Here is a 19,550-nt window from a genome sequence, read left to right on the forward strand (position 1 = left end):
ACACGCTGCAGTGGAGAAATCCGGACCAACATTGGACTGCACATGGGTGCCTTGTTTCTTGCTTCCATCAAAAAGCAGCTACCGCAGCCAGGCTTCAATCCGGCATCCTAGGACACAGCAGTTGAGCGCCCTAACCATTGAGCGACTGCAGTGGTGCATAAAGTATACAGGAAACATTTAAAAATAAATGCTATGGCTGTGCCACTGCAGCAGATTCAATCATAGACACATGAAAAAAGCCACACCGCCTGCCTTTGCATGTGAGCACAGAGTTTGTCCACTATTATCACGGCAGGCATATGGAGTTGAGAATTTACAGAACTTGGAGAATCAAGTCACAGTGAATAAAATAAAAGGTTCTGTTAAATCGTACAAGTTGTTTTCCATGCACAAGAATAGCATCTTTTGACTGTGACTGAAAAGTTAGACTCTGCTTGAGGAAATGGTTTGGGGTCAAACAGATCTGACTTCAGTGAAATGGTCGTGCAGCAACTCTGGATCTGCACAGAGTACAAACCTGCTTGTTAGTGGTCATATGACAGAAGTATAATGCATCATGTGAGCCATTTAAATCAGCATAAAATATTTTTCACTCTTCCTGAAAGCAGCTTGTCTACAACAGCTCCATCAGGTGGCATCATGATGAAGCGCACACACAACTGGCCAATATGCGTTGGTTCCTTCCAATGGGACTGTTAGGAGAATCTATCAAAACACACCAGGCAGAATGACTGTGAACAAGGGGACTATCTTTAATTGACAAAGCTGATGACCTCTACATGGAGTGATATGCTCAGAGTATAATCTCGAAGTCTCCAAGTTCCTCCTCTGATGGCAGGTTGATTCGGCTGGGGTCGACCAGGTTGGGGTCGACAAGTGGCAGGCCCAACTTTTCACGCCTCTCGAGCTCAAGGTAGGCCTCCCTCTCGTACCAGTCAGCGTCGCTGCAGCATGATGTAGAAGAATTTACAACTCTGTGGAACTCTTCTACAGGAAGAGTCACTTTACCTAGAGCACACTGCGCCTTGGTCCTGTTGACATTAGGTGTACTACCCTAAAGAGTGAGCTCTTAAAGTGCTTGATCAGTTTCACTGAAACTTGTGGGACTAGTTTGCACCATCTATGCCAAATTTCATTTCTCTAGAATAATATAAGGAATGTGACGTAACTAGGGGTTGGACTTTCCGGTTTCAACCGAAAAACACCGATAAAGGTATGCCGAGAGCATTTTAAAGGGTTCGGTTTAAACCGAAAAATGTCAGTACATTTTCATGCACACCGCGAACTCATGATGACGGGAGAAAATTACAACGGTGTTCTGTTCAATCCAGGGGCATGGTGCGAGACAACGGGATCGCTGGTTTAAGTCAGTGGTTGAGGGTTTTGAGGCAATGTTAATGGCCTCACGAATGGGGAAACAATGGCAGCCGTGCTTCCCGGCTCACAAACATATCAAATGTCCGAGAAGCGGGGGCGCCTGCGTCAAGGCAGGCACTTTGAGGGGCGAAGGAGAGAGCAGAGCATTTGAAACGCAAGAGCTTTCCAAAAATCGCGAAGACCGAAGCCCACCAGTTCCTTGCCACGTGACACCTCTCAGATACAAGCCGAGAGAAGTGCATTTGTACTTAAGTGATTTGGTTTACGCAAAAATTTGTTCGTATAAATAATATTTCATTTACTCCTTTGTCTAACGTGCGAGTTTCTTTTACATAAGCGCTTTGTCATAACGCTGATTTTCATCAATGCAGTATCATTTTCTTTGAGGAGGTAGCTGTATATATGATCAACTGTACATTAAATAAAAGTTTATAAAACAACATGCAAGAAAAAAAATCGTAAATGAGCACTACGTCACTTTTAACTGTGAACTGGCACCTCTTATCTCATCGAAAAAAAAAAAAAAAACCGATATTTCTTCAGTAGAAAATAATAATAACAAAAAAAAAAAGGAAGTTGTGTTCGCAAATAAACACTGAAAAAAGTCAGCCGAATTTTCTGAAAATAAAAACCGAAAATTCCAACCCCTAGACGTAACCTATATGACAGGAGTGACTATGCTTGCTTAAGAAAACTATTGTTCAGAAAAAAAAAAAAAAACTATATAATTTCCCAAATTCCTTGCATATGTGGTCTTACAAATAGTGAGAATGCACAAATTATTTTGCAACTTTTGAAAGAATGCTGCCATACAAAGACTACCTAGGGTTCTTTAACGTGCACTGACATCACACACAACATGGGTGCCTTGCTTTTTGCCTCCATCGAAAAGCAACCGCCGCAGCCGGGATTTGATCCCGCATTCTCGAAGAGAGAAGGAAGCACATGGATGCAAGAGAAAAATATGAGTACTATATGTTAGAACGGCGTGATGCCATCCTGAAATAAAACTAAAAAGCCAGTGATGTGCACTGCAGTTTCTCGAATGGCGTGACCAGTCACATAAGTCACACAAAGTTGTCCCCAAGTATAGCATACTTTAAGCCTGAGAGGTGGGTAGTGGTGGGTGGGTGGTTGGCCTGAAAGAGAGCAGCGAAACCACTGCCGCCCACCATGGGGAGAACCCTGCATCTATCTATCATTGAAAATGAACTTCAAACCATTCCGGTTTGGCTGGAGGCCTTTTCACTGTTAGCTGCATTTTATCTACAAGCTTAGCGACTCTATAAATCATATTCTGTGAGGTTCCAGTGGCAGCATCAAAATTGCCTCACTGACACCCATGTGAATGTGACAGCTGGTGGGGGTTCTCACCATATACGTTTTCAAGATGAAAACGCAGTGCTCAAATGAAGATATGATGAGACACTACATTCTATGAAAGCTTTATCTTAAAGGCACACTGCCCACCCTCCGGTCGAAAATAATTTCTTCCCTGGTGACTGTGAGACTTCGCCCCCAAAACGCAAGGCCGCAAAATGTTTTTGAAAAGAGTAGCTAATAACGCAGTTATAGTCACCCGAATCACCCGATTCTGTTGTGCTTCTCTCCTTCCGTTCCCTCGCAAAGGTTTTTCACTCTCCTACCCGGTCATCTAGCCTCCGCAAGACAAATTCCCCTTCCTCCTCCGCGTCTGGCGGGAGGTGGGGCGTGGCACTCCGCCTGTGCGAAAAAAAAAAAAAAAAAAAAGAAAACAGGCGAGGGAGCACGCGCCTCTGGATTCAGTCGGGCCGTGGCGAGGGAAAAGCGCGCAGCGAGCGGTAGACACCCATCCTTCACCCTCAGACAGCGAGACGGACTAATGGACGTCGTCCTCGAGAAGTACGTCATAACTGTGGCTCGACGGGCCAGCGCAGGAAACGGGGAAGCTGGCTTCTGGAAGGAGAGCATGAGAGAGCTTTGATTTGTATTTTCGTTGCTTTGCGGCACACGTGTCACTGTAGCATTTTGTACAGACTATCTCCGGTACCTGATAAAACACTGGGCTCCTTCGCCTAAAAGGTCACTCAATTTTCGACTCGGATAGCGAGTGCTAGGAATGCTACGACATTCCTTTGCAGACAGCAGATCGAGATGGGTGTGTGTGTGTGTGTGTGTGTGTGTGTGTGTGCATGGGTCAGTTAAAATTTCGCACTGGTCTTTCATGCCCAAATTTATTTCCCTCAGTCAATAACGTCATATGAACACGATCCCACCTTTGCAAGCTATCGGATGTGAGCATCAAGCATTGAAATATCAATAACACAGGTGATTTGGCGCCTCGCCTACATTCGAGATGTGGTCACAGAATGCCATGGAAATCGAATCACCACAGCAGGGCCCGCATTCCGAGTTTGCGTCATTATCGAATTGTCGCTATCTCACGTGACCTCGAGTCATCTGATTGGCCGAAATGCTGGAACCGAGAGGGGTGGCAACATCATGTTCCGGCGTTTCCACCAATCGGATGACTCAAGGTCATGGAGATAGCGACACTTTCGCTAATGACGCAAACTTTGAATACGGGCTCAGGTTCTTTATAGGCTTTGCATATGATAAGGACGATACTTTAATTGGCAAAATTTTGCGTCACTCACTTGAAGTCTGGTGCATACATGGCGAAGAAAACAGAGCCGCACAATACTACTGTGACGCCCATGAACATGATAACATGGTGAGCATCCCTGTCTTCGTTGTAGTCCTCTTCAGAGTAGCCATAGGACATCCAGTACTGCAAAGGAAGCATCATTCATGGTATAGCCAGGGCCTTAGTATGAGGCATTGAGCATTCAACAAAAAACAATGCTATTCATTTGTTTTCATTTCCTATAAACTACGAAGCAGAGAGCTGCATCATTTTCAAGATGCCTTCACATTCTTATTTTGACCCCAACTGCGTGGGGCTATTTGCAATGTATGCCTGTGATACTGTAAACAGCACCATGCGAACCTCCGGATGCCTATTCCACACGAAAGCACATCAGTGTTCAAACGGCGCAGATCATGCTCTGCATAAACGTTGGAAATAAACAACCAATTACCGATGCTACTATTTTTAAAGCGAGATTGCGACTGGCAGAAGCGACTTCGAAAATAAAAGGTAAACACGGCCCGATGAGCAGACGACGACAATACCGCAAAGAATACAAAGAAAAAAAAAATTCCGTCGCTAAGATTTCACCATACTCTCGGCAGATCTTTTAAGAGAGAAGAACCTGCGGTGATCTAAAACTTGCAAGATTAACGATGTACTGCGTTTATTACACAAATAAAGCAAAAATACTGTTATATGCTCTCATTCCACGATGAAGGTCCTCTCGTTACAAAAATTTGACAGCGGGTTCAGCGCAACAGTTCTGAGAGAAGGCGGCAACGCGTACCGGGTCCGGCTTCAAGCAAAAAAATGGAGCGAGGCTCAATATGTACAGCCTTTGTCAAAAGTTTAGAGCCCAGATGACTTGGTTTTAAGCCGTATATTATGACTTGTTTAATAATCGTGGAAGTACTGGCCATTGGAGAAGGCAAGACGAAAAATCGTCTCGCCTTCAGTAAGTATGGAAACCTTGGATTGCATTACACGCCACATAGTATGGCTCAGAAGTAGACGCCCTGGGCTCTAAGCTTTTGAAAAAGGCTGCACACTGGGATCGACGTACTACGTGCCGTGGCGTCTCCATTTGCTTTCGTTCCAGACTCCGCACAGCGCGGAGATCTCGGATCAGCTGGCCCATTCAGTTTACGTTTGATTAGAGCACGCATGTTAGCATCAGCTCGGCTACTAGCAGCCAGAAAAGCGCACTTGTAAATAATACAACGGGAGCCTTACGGTAATTCTATGGAATAAAATGAATAAATTTCCGCGAGCTGCTTGAACCACTCTAATAAAACGCCACGAGCCCGCAAGCAAGATTCGCAAGAGCACTGGCGACACGGATGACCTTACGTACCCGTGGCTTGGTGTCCGCGAAGTCAGCCACAGTCACCGGTGGCTTGCTGACGGTCTCCGGCACTATTGCTGTTGGCACCTCTTTGTTGTTTTTTGTGGTTGATATAGGAGTGACAGCCGTACGCGTAACTTTGTGAAGATTCACCAGCCGGGACACAAGGTTTCGCCGCAACAGCAGAGCCATGTTTACGGTGTAATAGACCGCACAAAATTTTAAAATTATAAGCCTTAAGTGATACTTTTTCTGCGTATGTAAAAAACGAAATTTTTATATTCATGAACAACTAACTGGTTTTATTAAAACTTCATTTGTAATTTTGTACGTGCGTGATATTTAGAGAGCTAGTTGAGAAGTGCGGTGCTGCTTTGTTTTCTTGCAAAATGGCGGCGGCCTGTTGTAGTCGTCTGCTATGCAATTTCTAGCCGTTGTCGAGTCATCATTTCTGCGGAAATTCGTTGCTCTCGCTGACTGTTCGGCGTGGAAACGAACACGTAGTAAGTGAACTCTGTCACAAACTGCACGTTTGCAAGCAGAATTGATTTCCAACTCTTGCTTTTTTTATTGTCCATGTGCGCTCTCTGACAGTTGCTCCTATTCGTAAGAAAGGGCAACACGCATGAGTCATCCGAGCTACTTATGTCAGAGTAAGCGCTCTGTCATCGTTCACTTCGGAAACTCGCAATCGGCCGGCGTTTCTAGTTTTCAGTTCAACAACTCTTTAGCGACAAGTTGAGTCGAGAACACTCTTGGAGCACCCATGGAGCGCGCCTACGCCGCACTTGCCAAATCATTCGTCTGACGTTCAGCCAGCTCTCTTCTGTTTATTTTTTTTATTTCCGGAGAACAGTGTCAAAGCTATGTGTTGTTTTCACGTGTCAAGGGTTGACTTGGTGCTTTTACTTTCCGGCGGTGCGCCAGAGCGTAGCGTGGCTTAGCGCTCAACAACCGTGTGTGTAGTAGCACTTCCTTCGCCGATCAAACCTAAAAACGCGGTAGCAGTTGCCGCTGTTATTTCTGCCAGCGCACGGATCGATCCTGCATAAAGGTTGAACGGTTATTAATGTGCTCACTTGTCTTGAGGGGGTGAGAAGTTTGCGCGCTGCGTAGGCCTTGGACGCGAAACTATCCTACAGTAGACCTGTTGCAGTTACCCCCGGATGTTGTCTCGACATTTCGCCCTTCCTTTATGGAACTTTTGCGTGATATCAAAATTCAGAGTTTCAGTTACAATGTTTATACTTTCCACTTATGGTCTTTGACGGGGTAAATACAAGCTACATTTACGCGGAGCAATGTAGCGTACTGCGTACACTGCAAAAGAGTGGCAGCGTTTTAAACGGTGGGTGTGGGTTGTTTGGCCTGGTAGCTTTCACTGTTTGCGGAATTACACGCTACATGTGGGTGGAAGCAGTGCCGGCCTTAGGAGTAGGCGACCAGTGCGGTTGCACAGGGTGCCTTTAAGAAGGGGGCGCCTATGAGGCCTGTGGTACCTGTGTATGTCGCCGTACCGCCACCGTTCTATATCTCCCACTCCGGCACTTCTCCATCTACGATCCTGCGCGCCAAGAGGCGTCCAGCACGTGGTAAGAGGCGTCCAGCACTGTATGTCACCGAATTCCGTTAATCCGACACTTTTTGCATCTTGCAGGCTTTTTATTGGGAGGTAAAAGATGCATGTAAATGGTAGCTAGTCGTAAACTTGCCAGACTGATGATTTCCAACAGGAACTGCTACGCTTTGCATACGCAAGTTTATTTCGGTATTGCCATTTGGAAACTAATTTACTTTAATGTAATCTTTATAGTTAGAATTGAAGACATACTTCCTTTTTAGCTGATTTCATTGCCACATGATGCATCATCAGTTCCTTTTTCGCTCTGTAAAAAAACTAATTCCAGAATATATCTGGTTGTCATTCCCTACTTGGTCATTAATTTTGTACCATTTCTAGTGTTTTCATGGAAAAGATAAGTCGAGATGGCTGGGGCCAGCTTGTTGGTTCAACCAGACTACTGCCTGTAATGCCTAGCAGAAGTGTAATGGGAAGAAAACGAATCTAATGTTACTGGCATTAAATAACCTACTCCGACGTTGACTGCACAGGAAGAGCGAAGATTACTTCATATAGTGGTCAGACTGTTCTGTTTAAACCGAAAAACAATGATCAGAGTACACTAAACCAGGTTTTTAAAATTTAGCTCAAAAAGGTCAGTATATCTGTAATGCGTCTTTGAAACTAACTGGGCTATTCAGTGCAAGTTACAGAAGGTCACGGGGAAGAACTAGGAAAGCACTGGACCCAGGAATGCAGTGTGAGGCAAATGTATATTTTGAATGGAGCACCATAGTTGCAAGATCTGCGGACTCGGACAAGCCATTGCTGACTGGAAGGCTCCAGTGCCTAACTGAATGCTGTCTGCTAGTGTAGCGCAATTTGCCCAGACATATTATCAACTCCGGGCCATCGCTTCGTTAAATATATAGTTTCTTCACTGCATGTAGGGATGCTGACAACTTTTGGATCCATAGTAATTAAATATCAGTGCGAACCCGTGTGTGCGAGACTATAAGAGTGAAAATGCTGCCACGCCTCATGCGCGGTCCACTTGTTAAGCAAAAGGCGACCAGAATATGAAAACTATATTTCTTATACTTACTCCTGCTTTTGCACCATGGCACGATCATTTTACTTCAGCGTTTTTACCTCTTTATACGACCATTTAAATGGTAAATACTGCTATAGAACCTGATACATTAAAAAGGGTGTTCAATAAACTCTGCGACACTTTTGACTGCATCGGGAGATCATATATGTCACTGATAAAGACTGAAAACTCGTACACAGAAAGCAAATACTTGCTGTAAAAGAAAAATCTATAGTGACGCTCTGAAAGAAATGCTAAAAAATACCGATAAGATTTTAAAAAGTCCCTCATGTAATACCCCATATCTGGGGCTCTCGAGGTGTGTTCTAAATAAAATAAAAAATTTAAACTGAACAGTTCAACAGCTAGTTAAAAGGCAAACTGGATTTCTGCCTAGGCAGCTATATTCCCTGGAACTAAAACCTTGACAAGTGCTAAGCAGCAATGAGAAGTAACAAACTGAATTCACAAGCAAATACCACGCCCGCACATCTGTAATTGTGGCTGTGTATATTACTAAACATGAAAAGGATCCAGTTGGATTCTGCAAGCTTCAGCCATAGTGTGTGCCAAAAGCCTAGGCTTAGTCTGAATGAGTTCCCTCTCGAGCCAGTAATCGTCTACACGATCCTGAATTATGCTTGTGCACGTGGCAACCTTTGAGAAGTAGATGTATCGCAATGGCCCCACCAGGATGACTCGGTGGTTAAGGTACTTGGCCACTGAACCAAGGTACCCAGGTTTGATTCCAGGTGCAGTGACCATGTTTCGGGGGAGGTGAAACTCAAGGTGCTCATGTACTGCAATGTCAGTGGATGTTGAAGAACCCCAGGCAGTCAAAATCAAGAGCCCTCCACTACTGTGTCCCTCCTAGCCACTTTGAGATGTTGAATATCATAAACCAATGCAGATCAGATGTTCAGTGTTCCACATCTCAAATAAAAATGTGCTTGTGTGAAAAATGTGCCTGGAAAGGGAGACACTCAGCTGAACGTTTGAACTAAAAATATGCCATGTGTCTGCTCATCCTGTGGTCAGTGGTATGACGTGGCATGTGGTCTCTCTTTACGCACAAAGAGCTTATTTGTGGCTGCTTTGCAGGTGTATTTTAATAAGATGTAACAGAGTCAAGGCGAAATGTGCAACGAAACTAGAAATCTCTTGGCTGTTCTTACGGGCCACCTTAGTTGTCGTTTTGAAAACATTCATAGAGACAATCGCATAACGAAAACATTCACGTGTGGCAGTTCTAATGAAAGGTCACATCAGCAATGTCAGGTAGCTTTTTTTTTTTTCTTTTCGGGCTACTGTAGCTGTCAGAGCAGGCATGCACTGTGTTCCTCCTTTCAGATGGGGCCGACGAGGCGTAGGCCTCTGTAGGTGTTTTGCACGAGCGAACGGCACCGCCGACATGCTGCTCTCATTGAGTGGAGGCAACAGTACGGAACCACCGTTCGTCGAGGCTCCTGCAAACATCACCTCCCAGGAGGTTCCTGTGCTTGAGGCGTCGTCATCGGGATGGGACTCGACAAGCCTCGCCTATGTGTTTGTGCCACTTAGCCTGGTTATCTGCTTGGGCCTCGCCACTGCTCTTGTGAGTCAGTTGAACCATTTAAAAAGAAGCGTGTCTTTTAACCTTGTGTGATGCCCAGTATGGCCTGAAAAAAGGCCATTATTTTTCATTGTTGCTTACAAAGCGATACAAAGTTCTCACGGTCAACTTGCGGAAAACCTCTGAAATGGGTGCATTTTTTTTTTTGGAAATTCTGGTAGTTTCAGCCTTTTGGTGATGTAGAGGCAACTGCGATATCACTCGCCACAGAAACTCGCCTCTGTGGTAAAACTACGTACCTGAAGGCACTTACATGCTCAAGAAAAGGTGCTGTACAGCCTGTACATGCTGTACATATCACACAACACCGTGGCCAAATGAGCGCGCTGCCGTAAACGTGAGGATGGTGATGATTATGAACAAAAATGTTACTGAAGAAGTGGCATTGTAAGGTCGCGAATGCTGTATTGCATGCTTGTACTGTTTCAAGAAATCTTGTAATCATTATGGTGCTTTTATAAGACTTGTGGTAAAATTGTATCTTTAGTGCAGTCCGAAGTCTGGCGTTCGGAAGCGAGGGGAGAGCGTTGACATGCTTAACTACAGCTTCCTAAAATGTGTGCAGAGGCTGGAATGGCAGAGTGAGTTGATTTGCTTGTGAAATAGGCTGGTTTCAGTGTCTGGGAAGTGCTAGTAGGGTAAGTGTACAATGAGTTTTATTTGGTATGAAAATTAGGAGAACCAGCTTCTTCATCACATGGGGTCAAGTGAAAGACAAAGTTTCTGCACCGTCACTGTCACTTCTGGCCTTTAAGCCAGGAGTTGTGCCAGCTGAGTCACTGTTACTGTGGCAACAGCGTGGGCTTGCAGTGTGCGTGATGCTCATTGTGGTGTGAGAAGGGGATACGGTCACGTGGTGCTGCATGTTTCGCTTGTATTTCATTTCAGCACACCGTGAAACCCCGAAGGGGATCATCGCAGAACTCAGGATGCCTGTAATGTTCAAAGCGGGGTGCTAAGAGTAGCTAGAAAATAAAAGCAATAACATTGCAGCCTTATGGCATCAGCGTGCGGCAAAGAACACACAAACATTCGTTATCACATTTGTAAAGCTCGCGTGAAGTGCCACTCTCCATGTAACGTAGCATGCCCTAACATTTCAAGTCGTGCAGTGATGAGTGGGTTCAAGCGATTTCATTTTCGTGCAACTTGCAAGATAAATGAGGAGTAGTTTACATATTGCTAACACAAAACCATTCTCACAGCCTGAACTCATGCTGGTGTCGTGCCAGTTTAATGCACTTGCAGTTGACAAAATGCAGCTACCATGGGCTTGGCTCTTACATCCCAACTTTGCATTACTAGTAACGTTTGGAGCAGTAGCCAGGAAAAACCTCCTCTCCATATATTTGCACCTTGCATTCAGTGCAGGATATTATCAGCAGTCATGAAAAGTGCATTTGGCAAGCTTCTGAAAGCTCCGCCTGCCCAGCAGTGCTATGCTGTGGTTGTGATGATGATGATGATGAAGAAAATGTTTATTGAAAGCCATATTGGCTTAGATTAAGGGAAGGCTGATCGGGTCCCTAGTCCGGGACACCGTTGGTAAAAGATGTTGGTTTACATGCCAATGACTTCCATAGATGCTTTTTTATTTCTCGCTTTTCTGACGCCCCAAGTTGAAAATTTATTTCCTTTTTCAATGCTTCAAAAATTGTCTGGTTTTATTTGAGGTATACCGTTGCTGTTACACTCTCAGGTGCAGTGTTTTTTCGGCTGCTACCTTGCTGTGAGGTAGTTCCGCCCTAGCTCCTATGGAAAGCCATGCAATGCAAAGTCTGCCATTACGTCGCAGTTTCGGCAGTGTTTCCACTCGGTATGCTGCAAATTTGACAAAACAAATCCCGTGCACTGGTATTTCGATGGCCTATGTTTAGTGTGCTGGCCAAACCGGTATCTCTTGACACCGGACGTCGATGCCGGCTTTTGACCGCCAACATATTCAGCAGTTTCTGGCTTGTGCCATGTCCACGCTGACGCCATGCGTGCTTACAGGTGCCGTAAATTGTGCGGTCGTCTTTGGTGCTGTTCTGTCACCTCCGCAGTGCGCCGATGGAAGCAGGCGCCAAAACAAAAATATGCTGTGGCGGACTCCACGCTTGCATCCCTATGTGCGATGCGGCTTGAGCAGCTTGTATCCAAGGTTATTTCAGTTGTCTGCCTTTTGCGTGTCCTGTAAAATGAAAGACACTATGTCAAAAGTTTCAGTGTACAAGGATTGTGCGCGATTAAAGCGGCTGCGGCAGAAATATCGGAGAAGTGTACTCACTTGCGTTACCTCCCTTCCACTGACGGCTGCTCAGGGGTGGACGAAGAGAGCCATTGAGGAATGTTTCGGACATTCTACTAGAACTATACAACCACAGTAATACCCGCCGTGGCGGCTGCTTTTCAATGGAGGCGAAAAGCAACCCATGCGTGTGCTGTGCGATGTCAGTGCACTTTAATCTTCTGACTGTCGAATATTCCGAAAAAAATTGACTCCCAGTGCCGAAGTTTTTTAAATGCTATGCATTTAGCGCAGTACCCATATGGCAAAAACGTCGCGGGGCAAATGGTGGCTGCAGTAGCCGTACGGTTTAAAAAACCCCAGGTGGTCGAAACTTCCGAAGCTCTCCACTACTGTGTCTCTCATAGCAGACAAGGCAGTACTAATGGAACTACTGGAATGAAATTGCTGTAATGTGATCATTTTTTTAGTAATTTGTATTGTAATAAATTGCTTTTCTTGTCTGGTAATGTACCAATTAATGAATTACTTTAGAGCAGTAATTATGTAGCAAAAGTAATTAATTCCCTCCGAAATTACTTTTCATAAAAGTGAATCACTGTTTTTTCTTTAGACAGTACTATGTACTGCTGGTAGGGTGCTGTGAAAGCACGAATGATATGTGGCAAGCCTGGGCCAGTGTAATGGATTGGCAAAAAGGAGAACTGAGTAGAACTGTGCTTCTTAGACCTCAGTCCCGCGGTGTCGTGTGTCACCGGGTCACAACCATTCTCAAAGCAACAAGCTGTAAGGTGTCGAGGGGCTGCCAAAGAGACAGATGATGCAAGACGGTCAGAAGTCAAAAGTCGTTGGAAGCGTCAAATGGTACTTGCTGTTGCGTCGGCTAGGACACAGTGGTGCCTGGTTATATTCGCCGTCATGGGGTGAGACAGAGTTGAAGGGGAAGGCGGGGAGACACAGTGGAAATCTCCATGGCGTGGATCTAACTGAGTGCTAGTTGCTGTGGTTGATTCTTGGAACTACGAAAGCAATAAATAATCCCCTTCTTCAGCGGCTTCAAACGGTGGAGGCAGCTCTGGGTCAGTAAGGCGCTGAGTTCGCCGCTCGTTTCTGTCTTAAACGCAGTGAAAGTGGCGAGCGTTCGACTGTGGTTCTGTTTCTGTTGAATTTTTTGTCATTTTCTGATCTTTTTAATAAGACATTTAGAAGGAAAACGGGAGGGAATAGTTCCCAAGGACGAAATTTGGCAAGAAGACGAAAGAATGTGCGCATTGCGTCTCAAAAGAAGTTGTTGTTTTTGTTTACTACCTTTACTTATCTTTCTTATGGATGAAAACTCGAAAATAAATGAGAATTGCATTAGTTTGCAGAAGCAATTGTAATACAATGTCATTACTTTTCAGGAGCCATAATTGATAATGAAATTTAATTACATTTTTGTGCTTATCAGCAAAGTGTAATTTAATTACTTTTGAAAGGTAATTTTGCCATGTATGCCTTATAGCCTGAGCCGCTTTGGGACATTAAACCCCTGAAAGCAAACCAAATCTATACAACTGCAGCCCTTTCTTTGTCCACAAGGAAACCACATTGTTTAGCAGTACCATCTCACTTCATCACGTGACACGATCCTGTGTAGCTGTTGCTTGCAAATTAAAAATCAAGGGAATGTTTTTATACAAACGCCAATTACCCTGTCTTCCTGTTCCTTTTCAGGTCGTGTTCCTGGTTAGAAAGAGCAGGTGTGTATTGTTCCATTTCGAAACTGCACAGCTGCCATGGTTTTCTCACACAACAGCTGTTAGTGTCGTTTGAGAGTGACGGGCATGCTGCACATGCTGCGTTTATCTTTTGTGTTTGTGCAAGATGAATTATCTGATGGAGGGAAAAAAGTAACTGTGACTGCAAAGCACCATTCCTGTGTGTCCGGTTTTTCATAACGTTGGCCGAGCTCAAGCTAACTGAGAAGAGCTAGCTGCATACTCTGTAGTTTCTGTTTGCAGTCGGTTGGCCAAGTTCTAGGAGAACTAATCGACTAGCAAAAACTAGGCCATGTAGCAGCGCATGTTGGACTCTTGCCTTGAGTGTAATTTTGCTGGGCAGCACTACTGCGGCCTGGATTTAAGGAAGGCCCAGTGTCTCCATAGTAGAGCTTCAAAATTTTTCTCCAGATGTGGACTCTAACCTAGAGCAGTCACAACAACACTAGTTGTTGAAGTCATGTCTCACTATGATTGCACCAGTAAGTTCACCATTTTTTTGTTAGCCACTGTAACTGTGTTGGGAAAGGCAACTAGAGAGTGAAAAAAAAAAAAAAAAAATGTTTAGAAATGTTATATGCCAGTCAGTGTGCAAGGTCTCTGTGGAAACCACTAGTTACTTCAGTTGGACTGTATATTACGTGCCTGATCTGTGCACTGAGCACATTGGTGTTACCACCTCGTTGCTCTGCAGGCTGGACAGATTGCGGCATCACCTGATGCCGTTCTACAGCTTCGACCCTCAGGATGAGGGCGAAGATTGGGAGGCAGAACTCCTTGAAGAGGGCCTCACACACCGCCCCAACCCGGCAAACAAGGTGTGTCTGGTATAGACGTAGACTAAATGGAGTAGGTAAAAAAAAAGAAAAATAGGTTTGGCCTTGGGTCTGGTGGCAGCACATATCTGCTTCTTTTATGTCCTGTGCATTGCTCAGTGAGGAACATGAAGCACTGGCAACTTGACCAGTTTTACATGCGAAAATGCTGTTTTACCTTCATGCACATTTAATTTGATATGCATGGCTCCAAATGGGAGAGGATAGTAGTCTGCACTATATCTGCAAGCCAGAAGCATGTAATGCTTTACTCGCCAGGTTGTGTAGTGTAGAACTGAAGGAGTGCAGAAAACTTGAAGCAGCCTTCCACAAGCTTCAGGTTCCACACATAGCAAGAGTGAAATTAATTGTACTTTCAGAAGTCTAGAATACTGAAGGCATAAAAGCAGGATTGAAAATTCCACGAACTGTCATAGAATAGGAAATAATGTAGCTTAGAATGCAGAAAGGAAGTAGCTCGGAATGGCGAAGAAGCAGAATGGACTAAATAATCTTAAAAAAAAAGAAAAAAGGATGAAATAAACAAGAAAGCCTAAAGGCTGCCAGTAAAATCAATCGTCTATACACAGTGTCATTACTGGACAACACATTTTTGCGAGACTCTGCATATATTGTAATAAATGGATGTTTTCTTAGTTTTGCAAGAGGCATCCCGCTCTCGTAGCATAAATGAGGTCCACAGCCACGGAGTCAATTTTTCGTTATCTTTTAGAGAACGAGAGATAAAAGGTAAAGTGAGCCTGTGAGCGCTTCTCAAATATCTTTGCCTTGTCTGCAGTCTACGTGAAGTGGTCAACCAAGCACTTGTTCTGCCACGTATACCTAGCAAAAATTGTTGCTACTACTTGAAAACATGGGCACCCTTAGCATGGAGAATTACAGTGAGTTGTGAACCAGATGTTCCAGAAAATTTACCGAAATCGAGACAAGGCAAAGTATTTTTGCTTGCAATTGACAAGAATATATTGCTCGCATTATTTTGCACACTTTGGACGTGTCGGAAAACAAAATTCGACCTCTTCAGCACAAATGTAAAAATTGGTCGAGACTTGAGGTGCATACACTCTCTTTACTATATGAAGTACAACAGCTACATCATCAATCTGTGAAGTGTTCCTGTGCTTCTTCCTTTATGTTGTTGTTAATACCGATTTTTGAAGTGGCAAGTGCCTCTGAATGACAGTTTTTACTTGCATCGTGCTTTCTTTTTAATGTGTCTCTTGTCTTTCCTCCCGTCCTCTTCCTCTATGTCCCCAGAATCCAGAGTTCCACGAGCCGCCAAAGCTAGCGTTCCGGTCAGTCCTGTAAAATTCTGCTTCTCCTGCCCAAAGGCCCCCAAAGGCCCCCAAAGGTTGCCCAAGATCTCGGGAGATTTAGCATGTGTACATTCATGCTCCATGTCCATGTGTGTGCCTGTTGCTTAGGTTGATTGTACATTCATGACCCATTCCCACTATTTATTGATAGTCAAGCTACTTTGCTGAGCTCTTGTTGTAAGCATTGCGCATATGCTCTAGTCTCGTTTCTCACTCTTTGTTTTGCCTCTAACTTATTTTGTTTTGGCGTTGTTAGTGGCAACCATGTCTTTGTACGATTATGTTTCACATTGAATGATAGTGACTGATTAACTGAGGTTCTTTGAGAACAAAGGTTTTCAATGCAATCTGTAATACTCGTGCATAAAGCATCCTTTGACCGAATCTCATTGCAAGTTGTGTTATTTAATGTAGAGGTTGTGAATAAAGATAAGCCTGGTGCTTGTTTAATCTCAGGGTAGTATCACCCGACCGAAGTGGAAGCTGTGAATAAAAGCATAATGCAAGCAAGACCACTGTCCTGTTTCATGGGCCTGTGTTTAGGGGCTAATCATCTATAGGCACATGAGGTACAGCCACTGTGCATACATGGTTGACATGCTACCATCAGACCTTATGGAATTTCACCAAGCCCTTAGCTGTTCTCATTTTGCAACTGAATATAAAAAATATGCATGAGGGTACAAACACATTAAAAAATTACAAAGAAAAAAATCCACTAGCATAGTTACTACTGGATATGAAATGGTGGCTGGAATTTCGTGCCACAGGTTAAAGGAAAATATACTCATTCCGGCCTTCTCGGCCCGATGCAAACACCGAGGAACACGGAGCCTGGGTGGTACGATTCATTTTGGGAATGCAGACTCGTTCACCTTTTGCAAATCATCCCGAGGCCGAAATTTCGTACTACCTATACAGTCAGTCGGTTTTGCACCTGTTCGGCTGATCCAGCGGCAAACTTTGTGCCATATCCTCTACACCGTGCCTCTTGTAGCGACTGGCAGCTAGACCGCGACCATTTGACTAGCCTAGCTTTAGGTTGCGCAACCTTTCGTGACGCAAGGGTCAGAAAACGCGTTGAAGGCCCAGTGGTATCAATTGCTATTGTACCGCTAGCTAATGAATGGTACATTCGGACAGCGAAAAGAAAATGCGCCGCTTGCTAACAAAGCGGCACATATGAAGGGTTAACGGAACGACAGCGAGTTACGTACGAGTGCCAGTAACAACGGCGGCCTTTTTTTTTCCCGCGCAGTCCTCCACCTGTTGATAACTATCAAGCAGCCGACTTTCATCGTACAATAACAAACCTCAAGGCTCGTGTCCCGACTGGTAGGAATTTTTTTTTGCTCCGCTTCAGCACTTCTCATAGCAGCGGCAAATGCAACGTTGGCTGGAAGCAGTGGTGCTCCCAACAGAACTCAAGACACAAGTATACATGAAAAGACAATGCGCTTTTATTCGACTGAAATTTATGAGAAAAAAAAAAAATAAAGATGGGAATGGGGATAGGGTCACATATATGTGCCTTTATATTCGGATGGGATGTCTTGTCCTGGCACAAATACGCAGGGCTAAAAACGGATGAGTTCACCTTCGGGCTTGCTTACAACTCCCCCCGCACGAATGAGCGACCTACGAAGAAAGGATAAAAAAAAAAAGGAAGGCATAAGAACCCAACGCACATCGCGCGTACAGATTTCACTTCAAGATACACCACGGTGACTTTACTGCAATTAGTAGCACTGAAAGACGACTCACCTAACGATGACAGGTGAAGATGGTCGGCAGCTTAGTCTGACTGCTCTCCGGCCTCATCGCTGCCAGTGTCCTTGTCAGCTTCAGCCTTCCGAGGCCTTCCACGTCCAGTGCCCTTCTTGGCGCTGCTGGCCGCCTTGGTGGCAGTCTGCGCAGCCACGATAAAGAGCAGCTAAAATACCTCCAAGAGGATAAACTCGGCGAGGACTAACCCCCGTCAGGCACTTAGGAAGATAGTTGCCATTGAGGTACACAACATCGTGGTTTTAACCGCATGAAAGTTACATAATTACCTTCTTTCCCTTTTTGCTGCTACCCTTAGGGCGACCTCTGCCGCGCTTCGCTTTGGGCGCGTCAGCAGAAGCATCCTGTAAACGAACAATGAAAACGAGAGCCGTTAAGCATAGTAAACGTTTCAGGCAACAAAAGCAATTTTTTTTAACGTTACAGCGACCTTGGCTATTTCAACGACCGCGACGCAGGAAGTCAAAACAATCGTGCATCTAAAAAAGCTAGAGGGACATTGCTAGGCCTTACACAATTGATCTTCGCGCCACTCGATCTGCCGCCATGTCTGTTACGCCACCTGGCAACTGAGCCAGTTTTGCTGCTAAAAACCGGCCTGTGGCGGTTGGCGCAAAGAAAAAAAAAAAACCGCTAACCATGACCTTTTCTGTGGTTAACGTTAATAAAAATTGTCGAAAAGTGCGCTTAAAAGTTCTATTTGGATAAACAGAGTAAGCCGACGCCATTAGCAGGCGTTGGCGAAATAAAATAGCTACGCGGGAAAACACAGACTGCAAATCATTTCCACAACTGAACAAAACAACGGCGGTTAATTAAATTGGAATTAAATATTGAATAAAGAGGGCGCGCGCGACAGCATCACGAACTTCACAAAAACGGCACTCAAGTTGGGGAGCCAATGAGAGTCGCGCATATCGATTTCATTTTGCCGCCAAAGTGAAAAGTCCAATATGGCGAAGGCAATAAAAGAGGGGCGCCGCATCAAAGAAGTGCCAGCGCCGACGCCGGCTTTTGACAGCTCGCCCTGCGAAGGCGTTTGAACCTGCAATGACTTCGCGGCGCTTCTCCGCCACTCTCGGAGCAGAGAAACAAGCGTAAGCTGACGCGATCGTATTTCACTAACAATCAAAAATATATAGAATGGACATGCCTCCTTGGCTGGTCTCTTTTCGGCCGCCCCTTCCGACTTCTTTGGGCGTCCGCGCTTCTTTTCCACAGCGGTGTCGTTGTCGGCCATGTTTTTCTGCAAACAAAGAACCAGGGTCAAAATCGAATGAGAAACGATGGCCAACAAAGCCGCAATTTTGCACTGAGCACAGCGAACGAAATAAAACAAGCGCGCGACCCAAGCAGCTCCAGTACCCATGTCCGGCCTCCCTACGCGCCGTAACCGGGACAGCCAGATTGATCAATTTCTCGCGAATCGCACAATTTTTTTCCGAAAACCGGCGCAGGCACTAAAATCGTTCAGGGCCTGGACGAATTTTTAAGCGTTAAAATACGGCCGAACACCAACCATGAACAGAGAAAATAAATTTTCACTTCAAGGCGGCTCTATGGCGGCCTATTTACGCCGCAAGAGTATTAGGCCTAGAAAGCAGCAGCCGGGCAACCGCGCACCGGTCGCAGGCCGGCAACCGGCCTCGAGCAGCTCGCAAGAAAAATCTGCGTAAAATTCGGTTTACACAAAGCTCGAATACGCGATAACGACGCTAAATTAACAAAAGAAAAAAATGCGGGCGCACCGAAGCTCGACCGTAAACAGCGATAAAGGAAATAGCATCGTACCGGGCGGGCGGCGTACGGACCTTCTGCACAGCTCCGAGGCGCAAGATGAACTGGGATGTGGTGCGGGGGGTTGTGGGGGGTTGCTCACCGATTTGATGCGTCGTTCGCTCTGAAGGGGGCGACCGATGTGTTTTCAACGGTCGTGCGAGCTTTTTTCCGGCTTGTCAAGAGCGCCCGTTATTTTTAAAATTTTACTGAGCTCAAATTATTTG

The 19,550-nt window shown here is 45.0% G+C and overlaps 3 protein-coding genes across 4 annotated transcripts; 1 reads left to right on the forward strand and 2 right to left on the reverse strand.

Annotated features, from left to right (window-relative positions):
* Positions 1–728: 728 nt before the first annotated feature.
* On the reverse strand, positions 729–5,575 carry NP15.6 (NADH dehydrogenase [ubiquinone] 1 beta subcomplex subunit NP15.6). The gene is made up of 3 exons (XM_084578762.1): positions 5,364–5,575; positions 4,014–4,147; positions 729–944 (listed from the first exon to the last, which is right to left on the reverse strand). Exons 1-3 carry the CDS (start codon positions 5,544–5,546, stop codon positions 794–796), a joined length of 468 nt encoding a protein of 155 aa, XP_084434888.1. The 5' UTR covers positions 5,547–5,575; the 3' UTR covers positions 729–793.
* A 138-nt stretch (positions 5,576–5,713) lies between these two features.
* Positions 5,714–15,797, forward strand: LOC146179040 (uncharacterized). Of its 2 annotated transcripts, none has more exons than XM_084578763.1 (5): positions 5,714–5,857; positions 9,359–9,602; positions 13,567–13,592; positions 14,305–14,428; positions 15,704–15,797. In XM_084578763.1, exons 2-5 carry the CDS (start codon positions 9,420–9,422, stop codon positions 15,752–15,754), a joined length of 384 nt encoding a protein of 127 aa, XP_084434889.1. In that variant the 5' UTR covers positions 5,714–5,857; positions 9,359–9,419; the 3' UTR covers positions 15,755–15,797. The 2 variants fall into 2 exon arrangements, with proteins under 2 accessions (XP_084434889.1, XP_084434890.1); XM_084578764.1 differs by lacking the exon at positions 5,714–5,857 and adding an exon at positions 5,944–6,946.
* A 1,403-nt stretch (positions 15,798–17,200) lies between these two features.
* Positions 17,201–19,491, reverse strand: LOC146179041 (uncharacterized). Its single transcript, XM_084578765.1, has 5 exons — positions 19,339–19,491; positions 18,701–18,793; positions 17,817–17,891; positions 17,527–17,671; positions 17,201–17,400 (listed from the first exon to the last, which is right to left on the reverse strand). Exons 2-4 carry the CDS (start codon positions 18,785–18,787, stop codon positions 17,558–17,560), a joined length of 276 nt encoding a protein of 91 aa, XP_084434891.1. The 5' UTR covers positions 18,788–18,793; positions 19,339–19,491; the 3' UTR covers positions 17,201–17,400; positions 17,527–17,557.
* Between the last annotated feature and the right edge of the window lie 59 nt (positions 19,492–19,550).

Source organism: Amblyomma maculatum, chromosome 9 (assembly GCF_055883805.1).
Source record: "Amblyomma maculatum isolate TAMU_Amacu chromosome 9, ASM5588380v1, whole genome shotgun sequence".
In the NCBI taxonomy this organism is placed as follows: Eukaryota; Metazoa; Arthropoda; class Arachnida; order Ixodida; family Ixodidae; genus Amblyomma; species Amblyomma maculatum.